A 12,245-nucleotide genomic window follows, 5' to 3' on the forward strand; every position below is an offset into this window, starting at 1 on the left:
TCCTCCTCCACCGTCATCAGGCCCAGGTCCGCACGAGGGACGGGCCTGTGGCGCGCCCTAGGCCTGTCGGCTCCTGGAAGCCTTTTTTCGCAAACGCACCAGAAACCGAACAAAAAAGACATTCGTGACTTGCCTGTAATGTGACTTGTGCAGTGACCAGCCAACCAAAGAACAAAAAAACAGCCCGTCCACCCGTGATCCACGCAAGCGAACACACACTCAAACCTTCGCACCGCAAAATCTCACTGAGCCCTATTTTGCCCTTTTGCCTTGCCAACACATCGTTTCTGTCTCTCTTACATACCTCCCCTTCCCCTCATCACCTCGTTTCCACCATGCCACGTGCCAGTCTCGCATCAACTTCCCTGCACCTAGTTCTCCCCCCATGCCCATGCACCATGGCGCCCAAGGCTACCGCCGCTTTTAACATTGCAGGTGCGCCGGACTTGCTCGTTTACCCCAGACCCTTCCTTCATAGCAGAAGCGGAAGAAAAAAGCTTAATAGAGGTGAAATATGTTTCAAGGCTATCGGGAGGGGGGGGGGATATGCCACCTGTCAACCCACCTTCCGGGCCGCGGGACGATGACTGAGGGGGGTTTAGCTTAGGGAGGGGCGTGCGAGTGGGATAGCGTTGAGGGTAGGTTGTTAGCTAGGCTGGTGTAACGGGCGAGGCGTTTCTAAGTAGGCCGTTGAAAACGTTTAAAGGGCAACATAGAAAAGTCAACATTTTGCATGCATGCACACCTTGGTCTTGGGTTACGAACTCTCTTTTGAGGTGAACCCTAGGTTGCGGGACACTCCCCATGCCAACACAACATGAAAGCGAGTGTTTTTTTTCTTCTGTCATTTACCGCGCTAGAAGTCGCGAGATGAGATTCATCCCGAGGGAGAGGATAGAGTTGGATTTCGGGATGCGAGGGTAAGGGAAAACGAAAACGAAAACGAAAATAACGTTTGGAAGCCATTATACACGGTGTGCATGAGGTAAAGGGCCTGCCTACCTGCCTTGCTAGGTACTTAGGACATTTCCTCTGTTACTGCGGTAGTTTTGTACGAGTAGTAGAGAATAAGATGGCAGCTTTGCCGCTGGCTGCAGCATGGGTCTCTCTTCGTCTCTCCCCTGAGGGTCAGCGCAACCCCACCCGTTTACAAAGCAATATGCACTTTGCTGACTGAGGCGTTATGAATGAAGTCAATCCTGGGAATGATTTGGGGCGTTGTAAGATGACGGGCTTTGTCACATGCTGCACGTGAGATGAAGAAAGGACTGACCCTTGATATCCCCTATCCGGTCGGCCGCTGTCTGTGCCCGTGGTTCTATAGTAAAGGACATGACTTAACCACACAGATGCAGGGATTAAACGGGAAAGGAAGCCCTAAGCGCAAAACAAAAAACGGTTGCGCATGAGCGACATGCGGCATATATTAAAATATTCCGAATAACATGTAGTAAAACTAGTTCACTCTATCTACTTTTCTTTTGCTTTTTTTCGCAAGTTCTACACTGTATGTAGTTACAAACCGTTACCTTACTTACCATCCCCGCCATCGGACCCAAACATCTACCACCGTCTCACCACGCTCCTCCGAATCAACCACAAGATACCATCCAAACCCTGCACCAGCGACGCAAGCGTGGTTCGGCCAAACCATGACCTTGTCCCCAATTACTAGCTCATTACACGCGCCCCTGTCGCCTTCCCAGGTCAGTATGCCATGCTCTTGGCTGATGCGCCCGACTATCCAGCCCGTCCGGCCTGCCTGCTCGTCATAGATGTGCTTGGCGGATGAGTTGCCCAGGTCAGGCGTTACGATGCCCCAGCCAGCGTACGACTTGCAGGGCTCGCGGCCCATGGCGAGGGAACCGGCTGAGACGAGTGCCTCGGGTTTGGCGCGCTCGTTGTACACGCTTGTTACCTCTAGCAGCATGCGGATGCCGATATTGGACTTGGAGAGCGGCTGGAATGCCGGCGTTGGTTCAGCAGACGAAGAGGTGGGTGGCCGCGCGTGTGTAGCGACTTGCTGGCAGTCAAGCAATGGATACACGCCTGCATGCAGTTCGACGAGGTGCTGTGTCTGCAGCCGGGAAAGCACCGTCTGAAACTCGCGAACCCGTGGGGAAGTGCTGGAAAACATGTTCTGTGCTGCTGTGGCAGTCGGCGTCGCACCAACGCTCAGCACCAGTTCTCCAGCGAAACTCGCCGGCACGGCCTTAGTCGCTGCCTCGAGCCCGATTAGCTCTTCGATCAACCCGTTGGCTGCATCGTCTTCAGAGGATCCAGCGTAACTATGGCCGAAGTGGCTGTAGAAACCTTGTAAGAAGCACTTGGATCCTGTTTCTTGCGACTTTGAAACTATTGTTGAGACGAGTGTTGGGAAGGATGGAGATGACGTCTTGATGCCTGCGCGTTCGTAGCCTGTGTCGATTTTGATAAAGATGCCCAACTCGACTTGAATTCCTGACGCAGCAAGACGCTGGACAAGCTTGAGGAATGCATCCTGGTTATCGATGATGAGGCTAACAGATCGCGGTTTGAGTTTCTCGGCCAGAGCTATCAGGCGTGGTATCCCCGATTGCGGAACCGGTACGCCATAGAGGATCTACACATGTGACGTCAGTGAAATAATTCCTTTCTCTTTGATTCAAGAATGATGAGTGTAGAGTAGACGCTGGGTAATAGGAAAACCCCAAAATTCTATATCCCAAGACAGGTTTATGTTGGCCACAACATCCCCACGAAAAAGAAAGAATAGGATATAGCAAAAGAAGAAACAAACTTACACTAGCCTCCCTCCCCTTCCCCTGCTCCTCCAATACCAACTCTGCCAAATTCTCCGCCTCAATAATCGTACTAACAATAAAGTTCGCAGCACCTTCCTTTCCAACCTGCAGTTTGGACAACTCCACCGTCTTATGACTCTTGACGTGCGCGCGGAACCCCACACCTAGCACTTTACACACATTGAGCATGGCATTGCAGTTGCGCTTGATGAGTGCTCGGTCTAGCACTACGGCTGGTGTGGGCAACTCACTTAGCGTTTTGCCGACGAACTGGGCGGCGAGCGACGAGGAAGAGGGGAGGGAGTAGTTTTGGAGAGAGGATGGGTCGAACATGGTGGGTTGTAACGAGGAATCTTGTCTAAGAAATTTTCCGTTCTTTTCCTTCTTTTGTGCCTTGGGATGTTGACCGAGATGGAGTGAAATGGGTGGATGAAAGTAACAGGTTTGTTCTTCAAGGTATGCGAGTTGAAACGCTAAATGCTGAGTTTCTGGGAAGAAAACGCGAAATTAGATGACTCTACGATATATATCTAATCTTGCGCTTCTGTCCTCTTGCTCTACTGCTGTGGATTTCTTACCGTGGGGGCCTTAATTGTTGGAGCTCTCCCGTCGGACAAACAAAGTGCGGTCGGTGTTGTCACGGCCGCGCGAACCTGTGAGGGATTTTCAAGGCCGCGGATCTTGGGCGAGGAAATTGGGAGAGAGAAGAATCAACGAAGAATTGGATAATTCGAATTAGTCACGTTGAGACGAGGCAATTGCGGTTCTGATATGCGCGGGGTGATGGTGATAATTTGATGAGTCTTGGATGGTGGTGAGACCTCTTGTCTGCGTTAGTGCGGGGATGTCCACTCTCTACTAGATCGGGTAACAACGAAAGCTATCAGGTACGAGAAAGCAAGAGCGAAAGAGGAACGCTTTTGTGAAAACCAAGTCCAGCTCGAGGTTGACTCAATAAAAGAACGCTGACCTCGTAACTTTAGAGTACATGATTAAAACACGCCAAAACTCCTGAATAGCACTCGAATCACAATCTTGCCCCACTCTCATAAGCTCATACATGTTCATACTTCTTAACACGAAACTTTTCCCTATGCGTTAGGTCCAGGCCATACACTACTCAACCTTCTCCTTCTTCCCGCCATTGCACTACCGGGACTGACGCTCCTTGTGCCGACCGCATTTGTCGGTGCAAAACTATTCTCGAGAATAGCATCTTCGAGATCATCCTCCTCTTCAATCTGCGTCACTACGTCTTGTGGGGGCTCCTCTTCAAACACGGCCTGCAAATCAGCGTGGGGGCTGAATTGTTTCCAGCTCTGCCAGAATCCAAATGTGGTGCGTTTCGAGGGTCCGGGACCATTGACGTTGAGTTGGCGGATGGGTTTCCAGAGCGACCGGCGCTCATAGTATGTGATAAAAAGAAGAATAGGGAAGTTCAAGGTTCGGATTGCTGTTATGTTAATCTTATGGAACCAGCGTGGTGAGAGGATGAACTTCAACGGAAGAAGTATTACAAAGGCGAGAAGGTTAAAGGGCGGGCGATAAGCAAAAAGGGAGTCCGACTTGACACCTTCAAAGGTCAAGACAGCGCGGCGAAACTGAATCTCTGCCGTCGCATCGGCTGCGATCTTGGAGAAGGTGTTTGACAAGATTGACACCAAGACGGTCAGGAATAGGGTGTTACCAAGAAATGCGTAGATGACCATGAGTGTAGGGCCGAGGATCTCATGAAAGCCAGGCGCTTCGTCGATTCCCGTACCGTCGAGACCAAACCAGATCCATAACATCCACTTGGAAATGGTAATTGAATTTGGTGATTCTTCATAACCGACTTCGGGGTTGCTGATGCTCAGCCATTTGAGCGCCAAAAGGAAACCACCAAAACACCACACTGCGATTAGACTCAGTGCCGTAAATTCTTTGACCATGGCTCGGAGGGCGATAAAAAGCATGTTATCCGGCATCAGATTGAACGCGATTCGTGGGAAAAGGATAGGCGAGGCTACGGCAAGGACATCGAGGGCTTGTCGCCCAATCTCGTCTTGCCCTGTCATCCAGCCGTGGAACCGCATCCCGATGTAGACAATGAATATGGCGGAGAACGTAACATCTAGAAAAGCCCACAGTTCCTGGGTATGAACTTCCCATCCATGTTCGAGACATGATGTCAGCTCATCCAGCACCCAGCCAGCGGCATAGACCATAAAGATCAACTCAGGCCAGGTAAGGAAATGATCTTTCCTTGCCGACATGCACCAGCAGTACAAGGCCAATAGTATGAGGAACTGAACGACTTCGATCATGTTGCGCGTCCTTGGTACCATGAGCCGATACTGGTTCAGTACAGGTGCTTTTCTTGGGTCGTAAAGTGAGATGGGCTTGTACTTGTAGTGGTCTGGAATAATGTCCATAAATGTAGTTGGTGTATACACGATGCGCCCTCGATAGATTGCGTCAATGACTTTCTGGCTCGCAGAACCTGAGAGTAGCACTTTGCTTTCAGAAACAATGGCGACTTCCAAAGCAGTGAGCTTGCCATCGTTATCGCCCTGGCCTTGGTAATCAGAGGTATGTCGTGGTGGGCACCGCTCCTCGGGGGCTCCTTGAAAGGGTTGGAATGGCGCCACTAAGATCTGCGCCAGCAGCAATAGACCGGCTTTTCCCGTAGACTCTTCGTCGTGTCGCCGCAATATTTTCATCGCGACCAATTCGCATAGGTTGGCACGTGTAAGATCGACGGTCTGGTGATGCTGCTGAAATTGTTGCTCTCGCAAGAATTGCATGCGATTCACGAGCAAACAGTAGACAATGGATATGTCGTCCTCGTTGTAAAGTCGATCAACAAGTGGTTTGACAATGAGGACATTCATACGTGGTTCTCGGAGTTGGTCCACCGTGTAAGGGTCCTCAATTACTGCCAGAATGAGTCTTCGTATTCTGTTCCACTATCAGCAGTGGATTTCGGCTTCCTATACAGTGCTTCAACTTACCGATGAATATTAAAGTACGTCTGATGGCTCTTGACGGAACTTGCACCGGGCGTTGGTGCAGCTGTTGGTTGGCCTTGACCATTGAAACATCCATCACTCCCAGCATAGTCTTCTTCAGGCAACAAAGTCTCCTGCTCTTGTCTGCTCTTTGCGAATCTTAGCGCATCGCTCAGTGTGCGCTGCGTCTCCTGGTAAGGTCGCTTCAGGTACTTTCTGAATTCGATGTGCCGTGACGGTTGGCGTTTTGGAGATGGTCTAGATGTTGGTGAGAGCTCCTCGTCTCCATTGCTGGACAGAACGACAGTACTCTCGTTGCTGTCATCGTTGCTGGTTGGAGCGTCGGGGTGGATTGATGCTCGTGGAAAAGTGCCGTATACGGGACTACCGTTTTTGTTCCAATCGGGGCTGGAAGTTGGGCCTGACATGGGAGGCTGCAATCAGCCTCCGGTAATAGTAACAGAGACGTCGGTAGACGGCACGTAATTGAGCGGGTCGCGTTCAAAAATGATTGGACTTGCGTGTGACGCAGGTGGCTAATCCTGATTGGTCTCGAAATAGAGGATTCAGCATACGAAGGGGGTGGGGCAAGTATTGCGGTTTGTCAGACTCGTAACGCCCTAAGAACAGTGCAGTGCACTTAGGAAAGATATAGAACCTGGTCAATGGCAATGCCTATGTAGTCTCGGTGACGACTGAAGGTAATAGGCGGGTTGCTGATAAGGTAGCAAAAGAAAGTACGGGCTCACCGCAGCCCTTTGAATCGTGAGGCAATGTTTGAAGCTAAATCCCGCGCCGGCTAACCATATCGGGAGTAGACCTGCCTCGTGATGCGCGACTTTCTTTCCAGAACCATCATCTTCTTGATAAGTAGTAGTTGTGTATCATTATAATTGGTACGATACCTCAGACATGTGCCACGATGACCCTCTCTTTTGTGCCTAAAGGAAAATGTGGATAATGGTAGCCACGTGGAAGTTGTGATTAGCGGCACGTATCGTTTCACCATGGATCTACCAAGCATCCAGGGTGCAGCTTTGATAGAAGGTAAGAAAGATACATTTGTGCACATACTGTGCCAAGGCCACAAGAAGGCTAGGGCGCGACTATAACGGAATTGCTTCTTGTTTACACAAATTGGATTGTTTGGAGGAAGTATTGGTCTTGATAAACAACTATGTAACCAGCAAACGCTGTGGGTCGTCTTAAACGACAAAGCCTAAATCTACTTTTCGAAACAGGGAAAAGAATCAAATAAGACAATTAAGGAAAGAATGAAGTGTAGTTTATAATCATCGCTGCTTCAACACTTAACTACAATTTCTAAGGTATGTCTATTAGAGAGTAGAAATCGCAAGCTTATTGGAACGCTATAGTGAAAGTTCAATCACTCTCTTTAGGCAGCATTACTCACCAATGGCACCATGATAGTCTTAACTCCGCGCGACTGTTTGCACATACTATGCCTAATCCTAGTTCCGTTAGCCCTTTTCACCTTCTCCGATTCACTTTGCTATTGTTTGACTGGAAATACATCATCTGCGCGCAGTGCGTGAGCAGATTTGTATGAAACCCGCTGCTACCGTATCTAGCCCTGCCTTTCCAACGTTTTCATTCAAGAAAAGAATGACGCATCTGTCAAAAGAGTAGCGTTATGACTGTTTCTGCCTAGGCAGGCATTCACTCATGACGGACAAATGTCTTAGCTAAATGGTCATCTTCTAACAGATACTCTACTTTTCTGTCTGTCTCTCCAATCTGGAAAATCTTTTCCCTCACTTTAATTGCACAACCGAAAAACAGAAGAAGCTTACAAGCATGGAGCCAGAGAAATTCCAGGATTACTATGCTATCCTAGGACTGCAGCTCGGTGTCTCACCCGGGGCGATCAGGTCTGCATTTCGTGCCTTGACTATCGAGCATTATCCCGACAGGTCTGGAATTGGCGACTCGGCCGTCTTTCGTGCTGAGCGTGAAGCCTACGACAGGCTGACGGATGATGAGTTCCGCAAGGAGTATGATAGGACCTACTGGCGTAAGAAGCTCCAGATTGACCCTCCCGCTCCGAGCGCTGACGAACAACCTTTCGGTAACACTCGCACTTATCAGTATGAAGCTGAGATGCGAGAGAGAGCTCGTAGGGCCAGTCCTCCGCCGAAGAAGCCCTTCAGAAAGCCCGGTGATCCTGGCTGGAAATATCTGAATAGCGCCGCGTACCAGAAATGGCAACAGTTGTTGGTCGAGTACTATGCCAGACATCCCGAGTGCGATCCTCCGTAAGTCAATTGCACATGAAGTGACTTTGTTGAGCGCTTTTACTAAATTCTCTTACAGTGTCGATGAGAGTAGGCCTCCAAGCCCTGGTCAAGGCGGGCTACAGCATGGTCTTTTTGTCAAAATATCGCACGAGTGTGTGCTTCGTCCTTGCAAATATCGAAGTGCGACCTGGAGAGTGCAGCCCGGCGGTGCTGATCACTGCGTGTTCTGCATGGAAGCCCGCGTCGGCTGCAGCAGGTGCCCTGGATGCGAGGCTTTGGCATGTCAGAAGTGTCGGAAGAAGATCTCTGAGATAGAGCAGAACTCATGCGTTCTGAGCAACAAGGTTCCCTACACTGCATCGGGAGGATAGAGAAATGGCGCGCCTGCACAAGAACGGGGATTGTCTATGATGCGGAATCTCCGATGGACATGAGAAAGAAGTTTCTGAGCAGCATGTGTGTAGTTTTGTGATTCGAAAGATTTAGGCACCTTGATGCCATGCTCCCAGGTACCCAGATAGATAGTATTGGGTGCTGCCCGGGTTAGGATATGCACATGCGATGATTACATAGTTATGGACAGTGCCCAAGCAAACATTACTAAATATACTACCCAATCAGAACTGTTGAATTAACTGGAGGTTGAGTCAGGTTTGCTGTCAGGTTTGAGTGCTTATGTGATTCGTATATACTGATGTAGAAGCTACTAATCTTGATGACGACTGACTGCCTGGCCTACCGGCAGCCGATGCCTTGTAGTTCTGAACGAATTCTGTATTACCTCAGTGCCGATACAAGAACTAGGGCTTGGGGGAAATCTGATAGCTCGATAAGTTGGGAGAAAAGGAAAGGATATGATGGTTCAAAATAGTAAGCAAGACAGGAATGGTATTCTCGGTACTCATGAAGGCATTTGCGTGCTTACTATTACGAGGCTGTAGCAGTTCCTGACGCGAGTATGGGAGAGACGACACCGATTTTGGAAGTCAATGTTTTCAAAGGTAAATGGCGTTGATTTGTGTGGTATAGGAAGACATGGCATGACAGATGCCGCTAGTGCAGCTGTTACGTCATGGCTTGGCGTGCCTGGTGTGGATTTGTTTACCGTGGAAAGAATGATTTCTCAACACCATGACTGCAGTAGACGACCAGAAAAACATACCATCTCGCCATGCCAGCAATCGCTGCGACCCGACCTCCGATATGCGTTCATGCTGCACTCTGAATCAGCGATGCGAAACCACGACAGCGAAACGGAATACAGATGACATGTGAACTACACTACACATACACACGGGTATCGTGACATGGCTATACCTGGGAATACAGCAAACGGCATCGAATCTTTACACATGTTTCTGGAATTACCAACGTCGCCTTAATTGCTGTAATGTCGATCACTCGCATGGCACTACTGGTAACTCGCATGTTGTTGGATTCCCGCTTCATCATCTCGACCAGCCCGTCATTGGTGTAGCCGGACTCGCTCCTTGATCTGAACCGGCGTTTACACCGAGCATGGAGATGGTTTGTACCCATTGCCTCACAATCTGCTCAGGCAGACCATGTCAGCTGGCTCAGCATTCGCACACAGGTCTACTGTATGGAGACAAAAGCTATTAATTCCTGAGGCTTCCAGATTCGAAACAAGCACCAAGCCGGCGGGGCCCTACAAGGGGCGCACCCCGCGTATAGAGAAGGCGCGCACGGCCCCGGGGCCACTCGCCTTCCGAGGCGTAGCGTGCGCCCCACACTTTGGAAACGTGCAGGCGCGCCCGCCCACTTTTTGACGCGCAATCCGGCCAAGTCTACCGTCAGCCCGCATGTCGACTTGAAGCACACCAGTTAGCCCAGCTCCATTTATGGCACAGTCCATCTTGGCTGATCTCAATCAGGGCTTATCCTGGTGCACCAAACGGCTTGTGAGGCGGCACTTAACATCAGACTCGCATCCCGTGTCAAGTGTATTGCTCCAGCAGCACCTCGGAGCCATCGAAGCTAACCGTTTCCGCCGACAGGCTGCCAATTAGCAATTAGCGCCATCTGACCTCATCCACTCGTCCTCTGTCCTGCTTCCCTTCTGTGTTTGCTGGCCATTCACTGTACATACCTTGTTTATCGTCTTACCCATTCACTTCCGCTCTTTTCAACACTACAAGTCCACATTCAACATGGACCTCTACCGAGCTACCTTTGCGGGCTCCGTATTGCTGAATCTCTTTGCATTCTACCAAACCCACCGCTCCCGCAAAGCAAACACCGAGGCAGCCGTCTCGGATAAGAAAGATGGAGTGGAGTCCCACGAGCCCGATATGGACGGCTTGAGCAAGCTGAAGAAGCGCTTCTTCCCAATCTATCTGCTTGTTAACGCCGCGGATTGGCTTCAGGGACCCTACATCTATCCCATCTACAAAGGTACATGCACGTGAATGAATAGCTCCTACCCCCTACGTACTCACACATCTTTGCAGATGAGAAGGGACTCCCCGAAGAAACAGTCGCCTTCCTCTTCCTCACAGGCTTCATCTCCGCCGGCATCTCCGCATCCTTTATAGGCGGACTCGCAGACCGTTATGGCCGAAAGACAGCCTGTCTTGGATACTGCGCCATTTACTCCCTCTCGTGTGCTACGCTCCTTACCAACAACATCTACATTCTATTCTTTGGTCGTATACTCGGCGGTCTTTGCGGAACGATCCTCTGGAGCGTCTTCGAGAGCTGGCTCGTCGCCGAGTTCAACCAACTTATGCTGCAAGATGGTGAGCCTCACTTGAGTGCCATCTTCAGCACCATGACTACTTCAAACACTTTGGTTGCCATTGCCTCTGGCATCTTTGCTGAATGGGCTGTCACCAAAACGGGCACGGCCAAGACCCCCTTCATGGCTTCCATTGCATGCTTGGCCCTGTCCTTCCTAGCCATCTCGTCGTACTGGGGCGAGAACTATGGATCCAGCAGTCGAAGGGCGTCTGAAACAGAAGGTCTTCTTCAGCAAGAAGAGGCGGTGCCGGCGCCTTCCTCAACCTCTGCTCTGCGAACAATTCTACGTGACCGCAACATTATGATTCTCGCGCTGGTATCGGGTTTCTTTGAAGGATCACTTTTCTTATTCATCTTTTTCAAATTTCCTGCATTGAAGCTCAGCCACCAACTATCCGGCTCGACAGACGGTAAGCAAGCCTCCAATGCCACTATCTCTGACTCTACGTCTGACATGAAGCAGAACTGCCTTTCGGTCTCATTTTCGCTATCCTCATGTGCTCCATGATGCTTGGCTCTCTCCTTCACAAACACGTCTCCACATCGGCAAACCCAGTACCCGCGCAGAAGATGCTCGTTGGCATTCTCGCTGTTTCTTCCGTTTGTTTCTTTATCCCCGGGCACTTCCGCGACGAACGCCTTACACTATGGTGCTTCTGCATCTTTGAGCTCTGCTGCGGAATCTACTACCCGGCCATGGGCTCGCTCAAGAGCAAGCTCATTGAAGATGGCTCACGAGCCAGCATCTACGGTATTCTTCGCATTCCGCTCAACGTATTTGTCGTGCTAGCGCTCAGCACCACAAAGGAAGGTATGCATTGTCCCCATTGCCGTCCAAAATAAGCACAAAAGCTAATACATGCATATAGGTGAGGCGCATCGGGACACAGTATTCACCACATGCAGTGTGCTGCTTATTGTGGCTGCCATCTTCGTTCACAAGACATTGGCCTGATTTTTTTGTTATGCTCGTGAAACTCTAGACATCAGACGCGCACGCTGCGCTCATAGGGGATGGCCCACAAACTCTTTGTTCATTAGAACTTTGGTAACATGTCAGCTCTACAGCATAGCGCCGAGGCTATGTAAACACTATTTTGTTGTTATTACTAAGTATGGGTTGCTTTCTGTAAATAGCACCGTATATGCACATCACCATCCACAATACCCACTTGTTTTGTTTTTCTTTGGTCATCGCAATCAGTTGAGTACGTATGCACATGTAGATAACCAGGTAGATCATATGATATCATTGTTAGCTCTCACATGGCATACCCTACACGACTTGGAACCAGACTTGTATGCGCAATCTTGAGGTCTGCACGATAGGGCCTCTTCGTGGCCCCCAATGTGAAAGCATGTTCAGGGAGGCAGACTCCCCAGCTAAGGGTGAAACGACGCCGGTGGCGGCTGATGGCCAAGAGACCCACCCTTGGTACACGACCTGCCTACCA

General features: G+C 50.0%; 5 protein-coding genes across 5 annotated transcripts; 3 read left to right on the plus strand and 2 right to left on the minus strand.

Annotated features, from left to right (window-relative positions):
- The first annotated feature begins 228 nt into the window (after nucleotides 1-228).
- Nucleotides 229-618, plus strand: COCSADRAFT_273640 (uncharacterized protein). Its single transcript, XM_007697920.1, has one exon. The coding sequence runs from the start codon at nucleotides 336-338 to the stop codon at nucleotides 585-587; it is 252 nt and encodes an 83-aa protein (XP_007696110.1). The 5' UTR covers nucleotides 229-335; the 3' UTR covers nucleotides 588-618.
- Nucleotides 619-1,407: 789 nt separating this feature from the next.
- Nucleotides 1,408-3,570, minus strand: COCSADRAFT_33428 (uncharacterized protein). Its single transcript, XM_007697355.1, has 2 exons — nucleotides 2,784-3,570; nucleotides 1,408-2,602 (listed from the first exon to the last, which is right to left on the minus strand). Exons 1-2 carry the CDS (start codon nucleotides 3,114-3,116, stop codon nucleotides 1,535-1,537), a joined length of 1,401 nt encoding a protein of 466 aa, XP_007695545.1. The 5' UTR covers nucleotides 3,117-3,570; the 3' UTR covers nucleotides 1,408-1,534.
- On the minus strand, nucleotides 3,557-6,484 carry COCSADRAFT_178342 (uncharacterized protein). Its single transcript, XM_007697921.1, has 2 exons — nucleotides 5,777-6,484; nucleotides 3,557-5,723 (listed from the first exon to the last, which is right to left on the minus strand). Exons 1-2 carry the CDS (start codon nucleotides 6,199-6,201, stop codon nucleotides 3,875-3,877), a joined length of 2,274 nt encoding a protein of 757 aa, XP_007696111.1. The 5' UTR covers nucleotides 6,202-6,484; the 3' UTR covers nucleotides 3,557-3,874.
- A 1,002-nt stretch (nucleotides 6,485-7,486) lies between these two features.
- Nucleotides 7,487-8,402, plus strand: COCSADRAFT_350149 (uncharacterized protein; the record flags this gene model as incomplete). Its single annotated transcript, XM_007697922.1, has 2 exons — nucleotides 7,487-8,049; nucleotides 8,108-8,402. The coding sequence occupies exons 1-2, from the start codon at nucleotides 7,592-7,594 to the stop codon at nucleotides 8,400-8,402; spliced, it is 753 nt and encodes a 250-aa protein (XP_007696112.1). The 5' UTR covers nucleotides 7,487-7,591.
- A 1,494-nt stretch (nucleotides 8,403-9,896) lies between these two features.
- Nucleotides 9,897-12,056, plus strand: COCSADRAFT_33430 (uncharacterized protein). The gene is made up of 4 exons (XM_007697356.1): nucleotides 9,897-10,446; nucleotides 10,503-11,201; nucleotides 11,255-11,602; nucleotides 11,661-12,056. The coding sequence occupies exons 1-4, from the start codon at nucleotides 10,203-10,205 to the stop codon at nucleotides 11,744-11,746; spliced, it is 1,377 nt and encodes a 458-aa protein (XP_007695546.1). The 5' UTR covers nucleotides 9,897-10,202; the 3' UTR covers nucleotides 11,747-12,056.
- The last annotated feature ends 189 nt before the right edge of the window (nucleotides 12,057-12,245 follow it).

Source organism: Bipolaris sorokiniana (assembly GCF_000338995.1).
Source record: "Bipolaris sorokiniana ND90Pr unplaced genomic scaffold COCSAscaffold_2, whole genome shotgun sequence".
Classification (NCBI taxonomy): Eukaryota; Fungi; Ascomycota; class Dothideomycetes; order Pleosporales; family Pleosporaceae; genus Bipolaris; species Bipolaris sorokiniana.